The sequence below is a fragment of the Rattus norvegicus genome, chromosome 1 (genome assembly GCF_021556685.1).
Source record: "Rattus norvegicus strain SHRSP/BbbUtx chromosome 1, alternate assembly SHRSP_T2T, whole genome shotgun sequence".
NCBI classification, from domain to species: domain Eukaryota; kingdom Metazoa; phylum Chordata; class Mammalia; order Rodentia; family Muridae; genus Rattus; species Rattus norvegicus.
Window position 1 is genome coordinate 220,506,255 of NC_141534.1, and position 15,449 is coordinate 220,521,703.

Consider the following 15,449-nt stretch of genomic DNA (forward strand, 5'->3'; position numbering starts at 1 on the left):
TGAAGAAATACTGACGTAAGCTCTGACATCGTTTGGACTAGGTTTTCTCTCAGATTCTTAGCCACAACCTCTGCTCCGCATCCTGGAACAGAAAAGCCTGTTACCAGATGATATTTTGAGATCTCTTATTCGGTCCGTCTCAGCATAAACTTGGTTGTGGTTATTGTGAATTCTGAGTCCTTAATCAAGATATGAAGGAAATCGTGGGAGATGACTCCCTGGAACGCTGGGAAAGGCAGAGAGCTGATGATGTAATGACGATCTAGATGGTTAGAAAACAGGCATCCGAACCAGACTCAGGTGGGAGCCTGGGCAAATCTGGTGAGACTTTGCTGTGCTTAGAGTCAGTACGACTTGAATCCATTAGCATTTGTTGAAGCCTACTTGTGGTTCACGTCAGTGCTCGGCAAACAAGTACATAAGTTACATTGTTGGGGAACTTCATTAGAGTTATCCTCTATGCACATGCTGATAGTATTTGAGAAAAAGCACTGCCTGTAGCATTTAGGCCTCCAAAGGCTTCCTTTGTTCTGTTACCTGCCCATCTTAACTTTCAACCCCCGGTCTCTCATGGAACCTGGAGCTCACTGATTCAGATAGATTTGTTGGCCATGTGAGCCCATGGCTTTCCCCACTCTGTGCCTCTCCAGTGCTGGGATTGCAGACACGGGCCACTGTGCCCAGCTTCTCACATGCATGCTGAGCGTGCCGACTCAGATCCTTAACCATGGAGCCATCTCCCCTGTTTCCACTTAAGTTAATTTTCCTTTCTTTTTTTCAAAAAAGATGTATTTATTTATTATCTATAAGTACACTGTAGCTGTCTTCAGACACACCAGAAGAGGGCATTGGATCTCATTACAGATGGTTATGAGACACCATGTGGTTGCTGGGAATTGAACTCAGGACCTCTGGAAGAGCAGTCAGTGCTCTTAACCGCTGAGCCATCTCTCCAGCCCAAGTTAATTTTCATATATGCAATTGCCCATGTGATCATCATCAAAGTCAAGGAATGGAGATGTCCCTAACTGCAAAAAGTTACCATATCATGCCTGCTCTTCATGAGGGTACTTACCTGAACCTCTGATTAACCATGGGCAGCCTTCAGAAGACCCCAAGCTTAAAAAGCGAAAGCCACCACATTGAGACCAACCTAAAGTCTAAGCCACGCTGTTTATTTTTCTCCAAAGTGTAGATGATGTATATATGGCAGGGCCTGTGAACCCTGGGCTGAAGGTGTCTTCTTATTTCTATGGGGACCCAGCCTATTCCCATGGTAACTCTCAGAGGGGCACTCCTGCTCTTCAGGCAGGGTTGGGGAAGCATGGAGTGGTTCAGTCTCATGTGCAGCCTCCTGTTCTAGTAGTGGGCAGGGCCAGAGTGAAACCCAATCTTCTATTACAAATAAGGAGAAGGAGGTTCTGGGATAGAGAGGGGGCAATGCTGGGCTTAGACCCAAGGACACCAGGGAGCCAAGAGGTTCTGGATTAGTTTTATGTCATGTAGTTTAACACTTTAGTTTCAGGAAAATGAAAACCCAAAGATGTAACAGCAGATGACAAAGGACAGAGCCACTTGGGAGCCTGGCGGTCAGGCCTTGCTGTGCGGTAGGGCCCGAGCTCTGTGCCTCTGACATGCCAGTCCATTCTGGAACATTCTGAGTTCTCTGTGCTTAATGATCTTGAAGGCAAACCCGTGAAACCTCTGTGAAGCCAAGGTTTCCCATGATGAGCAGAGGACTGCAGCGGAGCAAACAGGATGTCTATACCAGGTGACAGGGCCAGGGGTGGGGTGGTGCTGCTTAAGGACACTACCCTGGACACCAGCTTTATGTCTTTTTTGGAAAGACACTACTGGAGGAAATGGGAAACGGATGGAATACTTCACTCAGTGACACAGTGCACGTGGCTTGGTGAGCCTCGCTGGGGAACCTCTGCCTCAGATCAGACAAGGTGAGAGTAGAGAGACGCTGGGTAGAGTGGGAAGCCTGGACTCCAACCTGCAGAAGTTGCAATCTCCTACTCTGATGACTCCTTGGGCATATATGCCACGTTGTCATAGGCAGGCGGCGGAGAGACTGCTGGGCTGGGGATGCTGAAATCCGTGCCAAAGGCATTCGGTAGGAAAATCACAGACTGCAGAGAAAAACAAAACAAAAGAAAAAACAAACTCAAATTCTGGGTGGCTCTGCGGTCTTCGGAGAGTGTTGCAATAGTGCCACTCTGTGGGCACTTTGACAACAACAACAACAACAACAACAACAACAACGACAACAACAACACACACACACACATTGTGTAATTGACATTTCAGCAAACATTTTCTAGGGTCAGTTATGAGCTAGGCTTGGACACTTGCAGCTAGCAAAGTAGACAAAACCTCATTTCCCTAACAGTTAGTGCGCTGATATTTCCTCTCTGGATATTCTCTGCTGCGCTTGGGGCTTCTATAACCCTTGCCTGAGCATAGTGCCGGTACCTGGCTTCTTCCACACTAGTAGCTATTCACTGGGCTCCTTGAATCTAGCTCATCCTCCTGCTCCAACCTTAAATGGCACCTGCCAGCCCCCTGCTGCATTGTCCTTCCCAGGCAAGCCTTTGTGCTATCAGTAGCCCCTCTTCCCACGCTCTTTTTATCCACCCGCCTTCTATTTTCCCCTGGAAAAATGAGCTTAACTTCCACTGACTCATGCTGTTTTTTTTCTGAGGTGCCCATTTGTTGGCAGTCTGTCGACACCTCCGTGCAAGGTCTTGCAAGGTGCGTTCCTCGCCCTTCCCAACCCTGTCCTCCGATTCCGGAAGGATCTCCTCAGCTTTGCCAATAGTGTTGGCGCCCCCCGTGGCCACTGGGTGAGTAGTCCCATTTCACAGCTTGAGGTTCTCAGCACAGCTCGGCTACAAAGCAGAAGTGGGAGGGGCTGCAGATATAACCTCTTCCTAGACATCAGGCTACCTCAGGGGTTCTGGACTTGGTGCGAGAGTACTCACTGCGTTAGTTTGGGCACGGGTGGCTTGGCACCCAAAGTGAGTGGCAATGACAGCAATGAAGAACTCCAGGATGGTGAAGATGGTCAACACGGCAAGGTAGCCTCTGCCCACATCCTGAGAATCCAAACCACAGTCAAGGCAAACAGAACGTTTAAAAGGAAAGACAGCCTCTGGACCAAGATAACTTTCCTTCCAGGCGAGAGACAGAGGTGTATCTGGATCCAGCCTTCCTGACTCCAGCCTTGGGCCCCACTCCTTCCATTTCACCGGGTCTCATCCTCCCCCTCCCCCCGCCCGCAGGTGACACTGGGGTAGGGTCAGGAGGTCTATCGGAGCGGCAGGCTCTGTAAACTAGCCCAGGACTGCAGACTCTTGGATCTTCCCTGGCCCTGGCCATAGCCCACATCTCTCTGGGTTTATCACCCCTTGGGACATCTGCCAACACACCCAGTTAGTGACACCAAAGTCCATGAGAAGAATGGCCGTCCCTGCGAAGGCTGCCATGGCACTGAGGATGTTGGTTCCCAGACTGCTCCTCACCTGTGGGAAGGAGAGGAGCAACAAGAAGAGGCAAGGAAGAGAAAGGACACTCACTACCTAGTCTCCTGCACCCTCCTTCCTGGCCCAGGGGCTTGGGACTATGAGCCTTGCAGGAGACTGGTTTTTCCTTTCCCCATTCTTTCCCTTCTCCTTCCCTGAGACCCCAAGAAGAGGCCCTAATGCCTCCCTCTGCTTCTTCTATCCACTTGGGAGCGTCTGGGGAGGAAGTCTAATCCTCTTAGTGGCTTTCCTGGGACACGTTTGCAGCATGTGTCTGACCCCTGACCCCCAACTTGTCTTCCCCCAGGCCCAGGCCCACCCACTAAGACAACTTTGTGTCTATTCTCCCGGGGACCCTTTCTGTATCTTCCTTCTTTGAGTGTCTATGAAGACTTTCTCTCTAGACTCTTACCATCTACCTTGGGTGGCATTTTGCAAGTGCCCCATCTCCTCCTTCTGTATGTAGATGTCTAAATTCCTTCTGCACACTTAGAAAATCCCCAAAGAATGCTTGTTGAATGGGCCAAATGAGTGAGCAGATGGGAACGGGGTCCCGAGTGGCACCCAGGTGAGTGGGCATCGTCCCCATCCCTGGCTCTCTGTCCATTCAGACTTACCAGGCAACTGGTGTGGTTCCTCTCAGCTGCTACAGACAGGGACCCAGAGATGATAAACTGTGTGGGGAAGAGAAGACAGGTAACAGGTAGAGGACCATCAGCTTTCTTGTCTGCATCCTGGCCAGGCATTTTGGGTGTATTTCTAAGATGTCTTAGTGGGTCTGTAAGAGGCCCCTGTCCTCAGGCACGGTGGCATATGCCTTTAATCCCAGCGCTTGGGAGGCAGAAGCAAGTGACTCTGAGTTCAAGGCCTGCCTGCTCTACAAAGTGAGTTCTAGGATAGCCAGGGCAACAGAGATCCCGTCTCAAAAAACAAACAAACAAACAAACAAACAAGCAAACAGCAACAACAGAAACAAACACACAAAGAGGCCTCTTTCATGAGACCTCAAGCCATGGATTACCAGGCATGCATTTTTGCTGACATTATATCACTAAAGCATCATAATGCACTCACCTTTCCTTCAAATATTCACTTGACAAATATTTACCAAGTAGCAGTTGGGTGTTAAGAACATAAAAGGAAGAGATCCTTCTCTCACGTGCACTCGAGGGCACGTGCATGTATGCATCTGTGCCTGCGCCTGTGTGTGTGTGTGTGTGTGTGTGTGTATGTGTATGTATCTGTGCCTGTGCCTGTGTGTCTGTGTGTGTGTATGTACTCGTGCATGTGTGCCTCTGCGTGTATGTGTGTGTGTGCTTGTGCATGCGTGCATCTGTGCCTGTGTGTGTCTGTCTCTGTGTGTGTATGTATGTGTGTGTGCACCTGTGCCTGTGCCTGTGTGTCTGTGTCTGTGCGTGTGTGAGTGTGTGTGTATATGTACTCGTGCATGTGTGCCCTCTGTGTGTATGTGTGAGTGTACTTGTGCATGCATGCCTCTGTGTGCTAAGGTCAACCTTGGGTGTCATTCCTCCTCAGGAGCTGCCCACTTGGCTCTTCTGTGGACTGGGCTCACAGATTATCCTGGGATGATGACCAGTGAGTCTTGGGAGGGCTGTCAGCCTCTATCTCTCCAGCTCTGGGTTTCCAAGCACAGCTTGGCTTTTGACAAGAGTGATGAGGTAGAGACTCAGGCCCTCACTCTTGCCGTGCAAGTGCATTACACAGTGAACTCTCTCCCCAGCACTGTGAGGTTTTAACGACTGAATTTAGAGCTACACATGCCCTGCCCAGGCCTCAGGATTCCCGCTCGCGAGACTGATAGACTTTTGTTTATTATCTCCTCCTACCATGGGAGTGGCACACATTTTGTGACAGAATGTGAAACAGGAGGGATCTTAAAAAACAATGCTACCTTTCTTTCTTCCCAAGGCATTGCCCACCTTAGATTCCTGCTTGCCAACATCTTCGTCCCTCTTGGGCCCACTATGGACCACTAGAAGCAGCATGTGAAGTTTCAGTAATGCTGGCATCTCTGAACTCCACTTTTAGGGGCTTCTGAGCTCTTGCTGGGATAGTCTGGGATATGCAGAGGGAACTCCACAGTCATACACAGCAGAGCTTCAGTGAAGACCTCATTAAGTTCATCAAAAAGACTGTGCTTCCTGGAGGTAGCTAGAGGCTTCCGATTACCAGAGGCACCGGCACCTTTGGTAGGGGCACAGACAGCAGTGCCACCTTGCCAACTCCCTTTCTTTGGGACCTTGGAGCAGACAAGGAAGCCCTGATTTGGTTCTCCAGTGAGGTATGGCCAGAAGAATGGATACAGGGCGGGAGACTGCTTAGGGATCAGCTCAGACAGAACTGGAACCCACAGAGGGAACTGAGGGGTTTCTGCTGGTGGGGTATAGTTGTGGGGTTAGGATTCAGGTAGTCTGGGTGTGATTAGGACACTGGCCTGCTCCCTCCTCACCCACAGTTTGTGGTAGAACTCTGTCTGTTTGCCGGGAGTGAGTCAGGCTGAGGTTTACCTTGAGTGATAACTATTCCTCCCACGTTCGTCTGGTGGGAGGGGGTGGTGAGTAAAACCCTGACGTAGGATGGGCCATGGCTAGGAAAATGTTGGGAGTGGGACAGGGCGCGGTGACCTGGGCAAGACCACTCCCTAGCCGAGGATGGCTATTCCCGCACTCACACAAGCTCCTCCCCAGAAGGGAACGCCACCTTCGATGAAGAGCATCCCCAGGTGGCCTCGTCGAACCATAAGCAGGACGCTGCCAAAGCCAAGGTGGATGAGGCCGATCAGGATCTGCACCGTCTGTGGGAAGTAGAAAAGGCTCAGGCCACTGATGTAGGGCCGCGAGCTCCACTCCGCCCTCTGCGCCCTCTGCTGTCCTGCAGATCTGGCTTTCCACAGCTCGGGGTGGGAGGGGGATGATGAGGAGGCCCAGGAGGCCAGACTTTTAATCAGGATAGAACCAGCTCTCCTCAGACTAGGAGGAGCTCCAGACCACAGCTTTGGGACTGGGTTGTCAAACACAGCTCTGATTTGCTTTTCTGATTTTCTTAGCCTAGGTTCCCTGACTCTCAGCACATTGGTACCAAATGCCTATGTTGCCTTCTTCCTGTTGTCTTTCCATAGCCCATCAAGGGTGTTGGGGGGTTACAGCTGCTTCCATTGGCTAAAATTTCCACTTGGTTTTCTTTCCATCTTCCTTCCTCCTAGCCCCCTCTTATCCTTACCTCCTCCTCCTCTTCTATTTACTAGTGCCCCACGGAAACATTCCCAGAAGCTAGAAGCTAGAACTCTCTGGAAAGTGTGGCCTTGTGGTAAGTTCTGCTGTGTTGACTTTCGGTTCTTTTTTTTTTTTTTTTTTTTTCCGGAGCTGGGGACCGAACCCAGGGCCTTGCGCTTCCTAGGTAAGCGCTCTACCACTGAGCTAAATCCCCAGCCCCCCAACTGCTGTGTTGACTTTCAAACATTTTTGTTTTTGTAGCAATTCACATCCCTATTTATCCATCACCTATTTAAAAAAAACTTTAAAATTTATCATCTACCTTATCTATCAAAATCACCATCAATTATATATTCTATCATCTACTTGTCTTTCCTATATATGTATCCTATCTTATTTATCCATTCCACCTGTCATCTACCAATCATATTTATTTATCATCCATCCATCCATCTCTTATCCTCATCGATTACATTCATCTACCATCTATCTGTCTTTCATCTATCTACATCATCTATCTAATCTATCATCCATCTTTTCCATTTATCTACCTATAATTAGCTGCTTCTTAGAGACCATTGTTAAGGCCCTTTGAGTTGGGAGAAGGGCTTAGAGGCCACACTTTGTGGACTCGACAGGAGTTGGTTCTTGCCTGTCATTTCATTCTCATCTCTTGTCAGCTCCTCCTTTATTCATTACATCCCAGCCATTTCAGTGTTCTGTATCTTCCTTTGACAAGCCACACCCACTCCCACCTCAGGGCCTTTGCATTTGCTAGTCTTCATTATAGCTAATTCTACCCTTCACCCATCCTTCCGCCCATCTGGCTCTTGCTGGACCGGCTTTAACATGTGAGATCTAGCCTCAGTGTCATCTCTCCATAGAGATATTTCTGTCTTTGCTAGTGCTGCTGTCCTCCATCCATCATTCTTAATCTTCTTTGTAGTTCTGGTCATTTATTTACTGATTTATAAGGAGGGTGAGCTCCTTGTCTGTCTCTCTCTCTCTCTTTTTTTTTTTTCTTTTTTTTTCGGAGCTGGGAACCGAACCCAGGACCTTGCGCTTGCTAGGCAAGCACTCTACCACTGAGCTAAATCCCCAACCCCTTGTCTGTCTCTTGTATGAACGAATTTTCACATTTATCCACTTCTCCTCGTTGAGCATGAGGCATGCTGCCTGTCCAGAAATTTTGTCTCAAGTCACATGACAAGCTGCCCTTACCCCTAAAGCTTTGGGTTCTCCTGTCAAGAACGTCTCCATTGGTCTAAGATCAGGTGGCTGAGTGGCCCTGGGCGCCTGCGCCCCTAGCGGTGACTCTTCGAACTGCATGATCCCAGGAGGCTGACACATGGAGGTGGGCAGGATGGCTGGAGGCGGGCGAAGGCCGCTAGCGTTGCTGGGCGGGATGACAACGAACACACCATTGCTGGCAGGAGGTGCAGACATCGTGTTCAGAGAGCCTGGGGGACGAAGGCTCAGGAGATAACAAGGCAGTCATGGTGATCACACATGCTTAAGGCAGCAGGTTGCTAAATGGCATATCTCCCTGCTCTTGCTTACTGAAGTCTGGACATAGTGGAACCCAAATTCTCAGCTAGAGCTGGGGAAAGAGAAGGGACTCACAGAAGGGAAGAGGGTTCTTGGCTCTTTTGACTTGAATCTTAGTTTTTTGTTTTTTGTTTTTTGTTTTTTTTTGGACTCGACTCTGATCTTGATTTCTCCTACGTTACATGGAAGGGATTTTATTTTCAATGCCGGGCATGGAACCCAGACGGCACATGAGGCAAGACCACCATTGCTGAGCCACATCCGCAGCCCAAGTGGAACACTTGAGAGAAGCATCTATTAAACATCCTTCTTTCTCTAGAGAGGGTGAGTGATGGCTCAAGAACACACAGCTCTGGAAGGTGGAGCTTAGCTGAAGTACCATTTTATTCAAGGAAAGAGAGGAACCAGGTACGATGTGCCTCTTCTGTCCTTCCTCTAGGCCTACATCTGTTGACCGTGAATACATAACTACTGTGGGGCAACATCCTGCTCTCTTTGACTATCCAAGGAATAACCACTATTGTAGCCAAGATAAACCAGTGAAAACCTTAGGTATGACTGGCCTGGGAAAACTCTAGGGAACATTGATCTGTTAGCCAAATGTCAGGTGGTAGCTTCCCAGGGTGTTGCAGTTACTAATCTAGTGGATTATATGACATTAAACAGTCATCTGCCTTGCTGGTTTTCACATGTGGTGAAGAACCCAGCAGTTCAAGTCACAGCTCTATGACTGAAGCCAGGATTTGAACCCTGGCCCATGTGTTACTGTGAGACAAAGGGGCAAGATGGTCACCTCTTCCTGCCTCACTTTTCTGACAAAAACGTAGGGGGAAGGGCACTAGAACTTATCACATTATGGGTCTGGTAAAGGCCACGATTCACACGGTGACTGTTGTAGCATCTTCATCTGAAGTATTGTTCAGCACATTATCTATCCGGCATACAAATGTGTATTTACCCGTGGCTCGTAGGCCTGTGGTTTGCGTTCATGAGTCATTGCAGTTGGAAGGTCACACAGCCTGTGAGGACAGGCTATGCTCTGCTTCAAGTTACTCCATACTGTGTGAAAGGATGGCTTTGGGCTGTGCCCTGCCCTGGGTGACTGCCTTTAAGAGGCAGCATTTGGCCTTCCTGTGAGTTCAAACAATGAGTCATGATGACACTGTGTCTCACTATGCACCCAGGTACCACCGCCTGCCCAGCACCATCCACAAGGCACAAACAGTTTACTCCTAAGGATGAAGGGTGCCACCTGGACTCTATGAAGGAGTCACCTGGCACTGAAGTAGTGATGGCCCCCTTGACCTGGCATCTGGCCACTTGATGTGTGTGTCATGGGACCAACAGGCAGATTGTCCAGCTCCAGCTCAGCTTGGTTTCTACCAAGTGATGCAGCCTCCTGAAATTACTACCAGTCTGTGTCTTTGTCTGAACCAGCCCTGCACTTCTCTGTGGTCCTGCATCTCTGCAGCATCTCTCGGCTCTGCAGTCCTGCGCCTTCAGCTCTCCAACTGCGGTCCTTGATATCTTCTCCAACCACTGCAGCGATGCAGTGTCCTCCTGTGTCTCTAGTAGTGCTCTGCTTCCGGTAAGGCCTCTTTAAACTATGCTCTGACCTCTGTACTTATGAAGTTAGTCTTTCACACACACACACACACACACACACACACACACACACACACACACACACACTGAGGTGTATAAGGTGTGATCTGAGAGTTAATACTAATACTTAAGATCAGAATAAAAGCACACATGTTAGTCAACAGCTATTAAGGGAAAATCAGGAGTATCTGGCAAACTGCAGCAAATGAAACTGACTTGGTTTGTAAATTTTATTGTTAGTCAATAAAAATTCTGGCACTTTGGACAACACAAATGTACCCATCTGTGTTTCTGGAGTAGCAGGCTCTTGACATAGCCCATTTTGTGGTTCTTTGAGGGACCTCAGTGGATGAGCACCTTTATGTTAGATAGTGGCAATTGTCACCTGTGTGTCCTCTGTGCCATTTTCTCTGGGATGGGCCTGATTCATATTGATGAATGTTAAACACAAGGGTCCTATTGGACTTGCCCTTGAGACACATAGCTGAGTCTCTACAAGGAGTAAAGCAGGGTTCCGGTGTCTGGAGTACCTCAAGGGAATGGGACAAGATGCACGGGGTGAAATCTGCTGGCATGAGCATCTTCTGTCCACTGTAGGTGGTTAAGGAATGTTTCATGGGTTGGGGAGACGGCTTAGTATGTAAAGTGCTTGCTATATAAGCATGAAGACCTACCTGAGTTGGAGTCCCAGAAACCCATGTAAACTGGGTGTGGGCCCACACTTGTTAGCCTAGTGCTGGGGATCCTTGGGGCTCTCTGGCCTGCCAGCCCAGCCTATTTGGTGAGCTCTAGACTAATGAGCTCCAGATTCTCTCTCAAAAGACAAAGTAGTTGTCTCTCGAAGAGTGACACACAGAGTCACTCTCCTATTTAAAGCAGAAGCTACTTGATCAAAGGCATACATGCAAATGCCTGTGTACCCCCCAGCAAAGAGGCAGGACTCTGCACGACACATGCACACAATTGCATATATGTCAACATGGACATACATGTGCACACACACCCATGCATGCACATACATGCAAGAGAAGAACATACTTCAGGTAAATAGTGTTATTGAATGACAATTCCATGCAGAGGGTGGCAGAAGTCATTTGATATCTTGAAGGACTTTCTAATGTTTTCTCTAGCCAAAGCTGGGTGGCCAACATGTAAGATCAAGAGCAAGTGTCTAGGGACAGTGCTATTACTTTCCACATGGTGGGGCTCAATTGGGCCTCTGGTTTCCTGGCCCTCACACCAAAAATGATTCTTAGCAGACACAAATACTGCTTAAGACAGCACTGGCAAACACTCCCTGCAGAGACTCAGCTAGTAAAGGGTTTGAGCTTTGATTAAGTAGCTTCTGTTTTAAATAGGAGATGCCTCTTGTAGTGTGAACCAGACATAGGCAATGAATGTATAAATAGGTGGGGCTGTGTTGACACGGACAGATGGCCTGGATCCAGTTGGTGGGACGGAGTTTTCCAACTCCAACCCAGAACAGCACTTCCTGGACCGTAGTCAATGGTTACTGAAATTTACTTGTTGCTTTAGATGTCAATTACACTAATTTCTATGATTTGGAGCAAGAAGGAAAATAAATTGAACTTCTAGATATTTCTATACAATAAAGGTAAGTATGGCTATGGCGGCTTTGGCTTGAGTTTGGGTCTCGAATGTCCCTCGATGGCCCACATGTATAGAAAGGAGCAGTAACTATAAACAACAAACCAGAGAGGGTGAATGCCTTCCTTGAAGTCATATAGCACTTCAGTGGCTGAACTGTGATAGATCCCAGAATTCCCACTTCCAGTAAGGATGATGCTTACTTTAGAGAATTCACCCATTCCTGGGTCTGAAACCTTCCTTGTCTTATCAGAGTGAAGGAATGCATTGTTATATTTTCTTCCTTGGACAATAGTTCAAATAGGCTTGGCATTCATAGGTGATCAAATTAAAAACCAAAGTGGGCTAAACTAGCTTGCCACTGCAGCCCTTCCCTAAGTCAGGCCATTTAAAAAATTACTACGAACAATTTAAAGGCGGAATTTTAGGCAGAAAGGGCACATTTGCTTTCATAGTTTCCATTTCACCATGAACAGGTAAAAATCATGTCTGAGGACCATGATGGGTCATGTGTGTGTACTGGGAACAATTTCTGAGGTCAGAAGGACTCTCTGGGCTCCCACTGGGCTCAAGTCACCCAGCAGGGAACACTTGCGTCATTAACAGCATCTCTCCCAGGCAGGTGGTGAGAAATACGATCACACACAGACCCCCGTGATCCTCAGGAGAAGAGAAACACCTACAGAAATAGGCTTTGCACCCTCAGTGGGGTAAGTGGCAAACACAAGCAGGAATACATCCCGAGATTCACACTCTCCTCTCCCCTCAGCTCCACCGGAAGCCAGTGACAATGGGTCGGTGGTATTCCAGGTGACTCCATCTCTGCGTTCCCATTTTTCTGACTAACAATCAGCCAGGCTATCCCCACCACTAATGCATACATAGGAACGGAAGGAAGGAAAGTCATTGCACCCTGCCTTAAGGGAACAGCTGTGGAATACTCAGGGCATCCAGGGCAGCTATGTTGATTGTCAACTGCTGAATGGGCTGTGGTAATAACAGCCCTGTACAGAAAGCCCTTTACAGTTTATAAAGAGCTCTCCTACAGACTCTAAGGCAGCCCTGAGAAGGAGGTGCAATGTGGGTCATTTTGTGGAGTGGGTGGGGGGATTGGGGCAGGTCATGGGCCTGGGAGGCTGATGTATTGGTCAGAGATGTTAAGACTGAATTGTCAGCTGAGACCAGACTCTGGAGTGAGTGATGTCACCAAGGGTGTCAGGGGACTTGCAAAAGGCAGGTGGCTGAGAATGTAGGTGTTTTTTTTATACCCTCCCTCCCACGGTTGCAAGTAAGGTTGAATGTAGATTTGACACTGTACAGGGAGGAGGGGAACATATCTTGGGTTATCTTTTCCCATGGCACAGAGGCTGGCTTTGTCATATGAGAAAGTTGCATGTTGGCTCTTTTCATTGGATCTGCAGATTCCTAGGTGTCTCGGTAGAGACACCCCTTTAGAGAAGTGTTTACCAACTCACAAAGCATCCAGCAGGTACGCGGCCCCTATCCTCTTTCTCCTCCTTGCCCACTGCCCAGCTTTGGGGATGCCACTCTGGTCAGCCACTGTATGTGCAGTGAAGAGAGCAAGAAAAAGCATGGGAAAAGATTAAAGCCAGCAAACACCCTTCATACCTGCTGAACCTGAACTGAGGAGCAGCCCCAGGTCAAGATTTGATACAGCTCAAGACCAGGCAGGCTAGTTGCTAGTTACTAAATCGATGTTGTTTGGCCTGAGGCTGACTGGAAAAGCCACAGACTGCTTAAGTGTCACCTCACTATAATCACTGTGAATTTTTGCAAATTAATGTAAACAGTTTTACTTAGGGATACTATTTGTATTATAGAATATAAAATTTGATTTATCCACTATAAAAAATAACCAATATTCAAATTGAAAAGAACTTTACAGAGCACATCCACCTTAGGCTTGATTGAAATCAACACACACACACACACACACACACACACACACACACACACACACACACACAGAGAGAGAGAGAGAGAGAGAGAGAGAGAGAGAGAGAGAGAGGCCCCTAACATTCTAGAAAGAGAACAATGCCCAGCTATCAACATCTGGCCCCATGCTTGGTATGGAGGAAGGCTTCAGTCCTCCTGGGCTTCAGCTGTTAACAGTCTCAGTGGCAGGGGCATTTGTAGTGATGGGCTGCCCCGGCATGCTAGCTGGAGCACCCTGGGGCAGCTAGTACTTGTCTGGGATCAACTCTGGAGAGCCTTTTCTTCCACCCAGGTCTCCAGGAAGCTTTGCTTATTTCTCCCTTGGACCTGCTTTTTTTCCCGGAGGAGCTGGAAGGAGTGACTCTAAGGAGTGGGGATTCTGGGATGAAGTAAATGGCAACATATCTGGGACTTGGAAGCTTGGCTTGTAGTTAAGCCACAGACCCTGCATTCAGCCCAGTAAGAATCCACATCGCTATCTGGCGAGATGAAGTACCTGATTGTGGGCAAATCACCTAATCTCTCTGGGCTTCGGTTTCTCTGTATATCATAAAGTGGCTGTGTAGTAGTAGGGTAAGGCGTTTCAGGCTTCTAAGGGTTTCCTATACATACATCCTGGGTCTGCAGCTTCTCAAACTGGGCAAGAACTTGCATCTGTGTAAATCTGGCTCTGTGGCACCAGGCATCTTGTCTCCAGTCTTGGCTTTCCAGGACAGTCCAGGCCCGCCCCACTGTCCCAGAAGTGATGCAAACTGTTCCACCAGATGTAAACACGCCTTGGGGAAGCAGATCTCTCAGTCATTTTCTCATACCCCCAGGTTGGACCTCTCATAACCCATGGCCTTCTACTATACCCCTGCCTCCCTGTGCCCCTGAAAGTGAACAGCAAGGACAGCCAATTCCTTTCTTCGACTAATACAGTACCTGTTGAGAAGACTTTTCTAGCAGTGACCCTTGCCACATCCTTCTCCTCTCGTTAGAGAAGGGACAGGAAGGACACTTGTGCATGGATAGAATCACCTGACTAGGCTGGACATCTAAATTGAGCTGGCTTCTGAAGGAAGGGAGTCTCTACTTCTTGGGAGGGTGATTGTCTCCCTGAGGTCCCTGGCAGGTACCTGAGAGATCTCTGGTCTTGGCTTTGAGGAGAGAAGACAGACAGCTTTCTTTTGTCCCCCTTCACTGTTCTTGTTGCCCTGAGCTGGAGTGGGTGGCCCTGGGATCCTACTTCCCAATCTCAGTGCCAAGTGGGTTCCCTTCAGTGATTCCTTCTCTCACCCTGCCCTCCCCCCACCCCCAAACCCCTACCTCTTCTCCGGTTAAGTTCCCTGGGTGGCCTTTCTGGAAGGAGGAAGGGGGTACTCACCGGCTTGCCACGGCTGCTGTGCGGGCTGCTGACTCCCCTCTGCCTCTGCGCTTCCACATTCACACATCATCCTGTGAAAACCTTGCTGTTCGTGTGGGGCTTGGAAATCACTGCTTGGGAGCTGCGCCTCTGGTAGGTTCTCAGTTCTTCCTGGCTCAGAGGCCTCCGCCTGTCTCCCAGAGGTGGGGGCCAGAGGAAGCTACTTGTGTGGTCACTGGCCTCCAAAGGGCCGCAAAGTACCCCAGTCCCTTGCTTCAGTCTTTGGAAGGGAACGGCAAGGCTCAGAGAAGAAAGTGATTTGCTGGGCACCCACTACTAGTGTCCGAGCTAAGATGTGGACCCATGTGGCCTTTCACCTTTCCCTTCACTCACTGAGATGCCCTGAGAGGCTTGAGCAGGCTGCCTGTGTTCTGCCCACCCAGTTTGACTACAGTTAGACAGGGGCCCAGAAGGCTGGTGGCAGGTTCCTGTGAACATGTGTTAGTATATGTGTATTTTGTATACACAGTACCCTTCAAGTGCTTGGCAAATTTGCCTGTGAGTTTCTGGGTTCATGATTTCACAGAATAGTTTCTGAGGCAACTGGGAAAGCCTAAAGGTTCAGAC

The 15,449-nt window shown here is 48.7% G+C and overlaps 1 protein-coding gene across 4 annotated transcripts; it reads right to left on the reverse strand.

Annotated features, from left to right (window-relative positions):
• Window positions 1-1,474: 1,474 nt before the first annotated feature.
• Window positions 1,475-15,330, reverse strand: Ms4a15 (membrane spanning 4-domains A15). 4 transcript variants are annotated; one of them, XM_087577934.1, is made up of 7 exons: window positions 14,844-15,330; window positions 7,982-8,220; window positions 6,220-6,342; window positions 4,145-4,201; window positions 3,435-3,527; window positions 2,988-3,101; window positions 1,475-2,135 (listed from the first exon to the last, which is right to left on the reverse strand). In XM_087577934.1, exons 1-7 carry the CDS (start codon window positions 14,911-14,913, stop codon window positions 2,019-2,021), a joined length of 813 nt encoding a protein of 270 aa, XP_087434060.1. In that variant the 5' UTR covers window positions 14,914-15,330; the 3' UTR covers window positions 1,475-2,018. The 4 variants fall into 4 exon arrangements, with proteins under 4 accessions (XP_087434060.1, XP_087434067.1, XP_087434077.1 ...); XM_087577941.1 differs by having other exon boundaries at window positions 7,982-8,186; window positions 14,844-15,274; XM_087577951.1 differs by having other exon boundaries at window positions 7,982-8,234; window positions 14,844-14,987.
• Window positions 15,331-15,449: the final 119 nt, after the last annotated feature.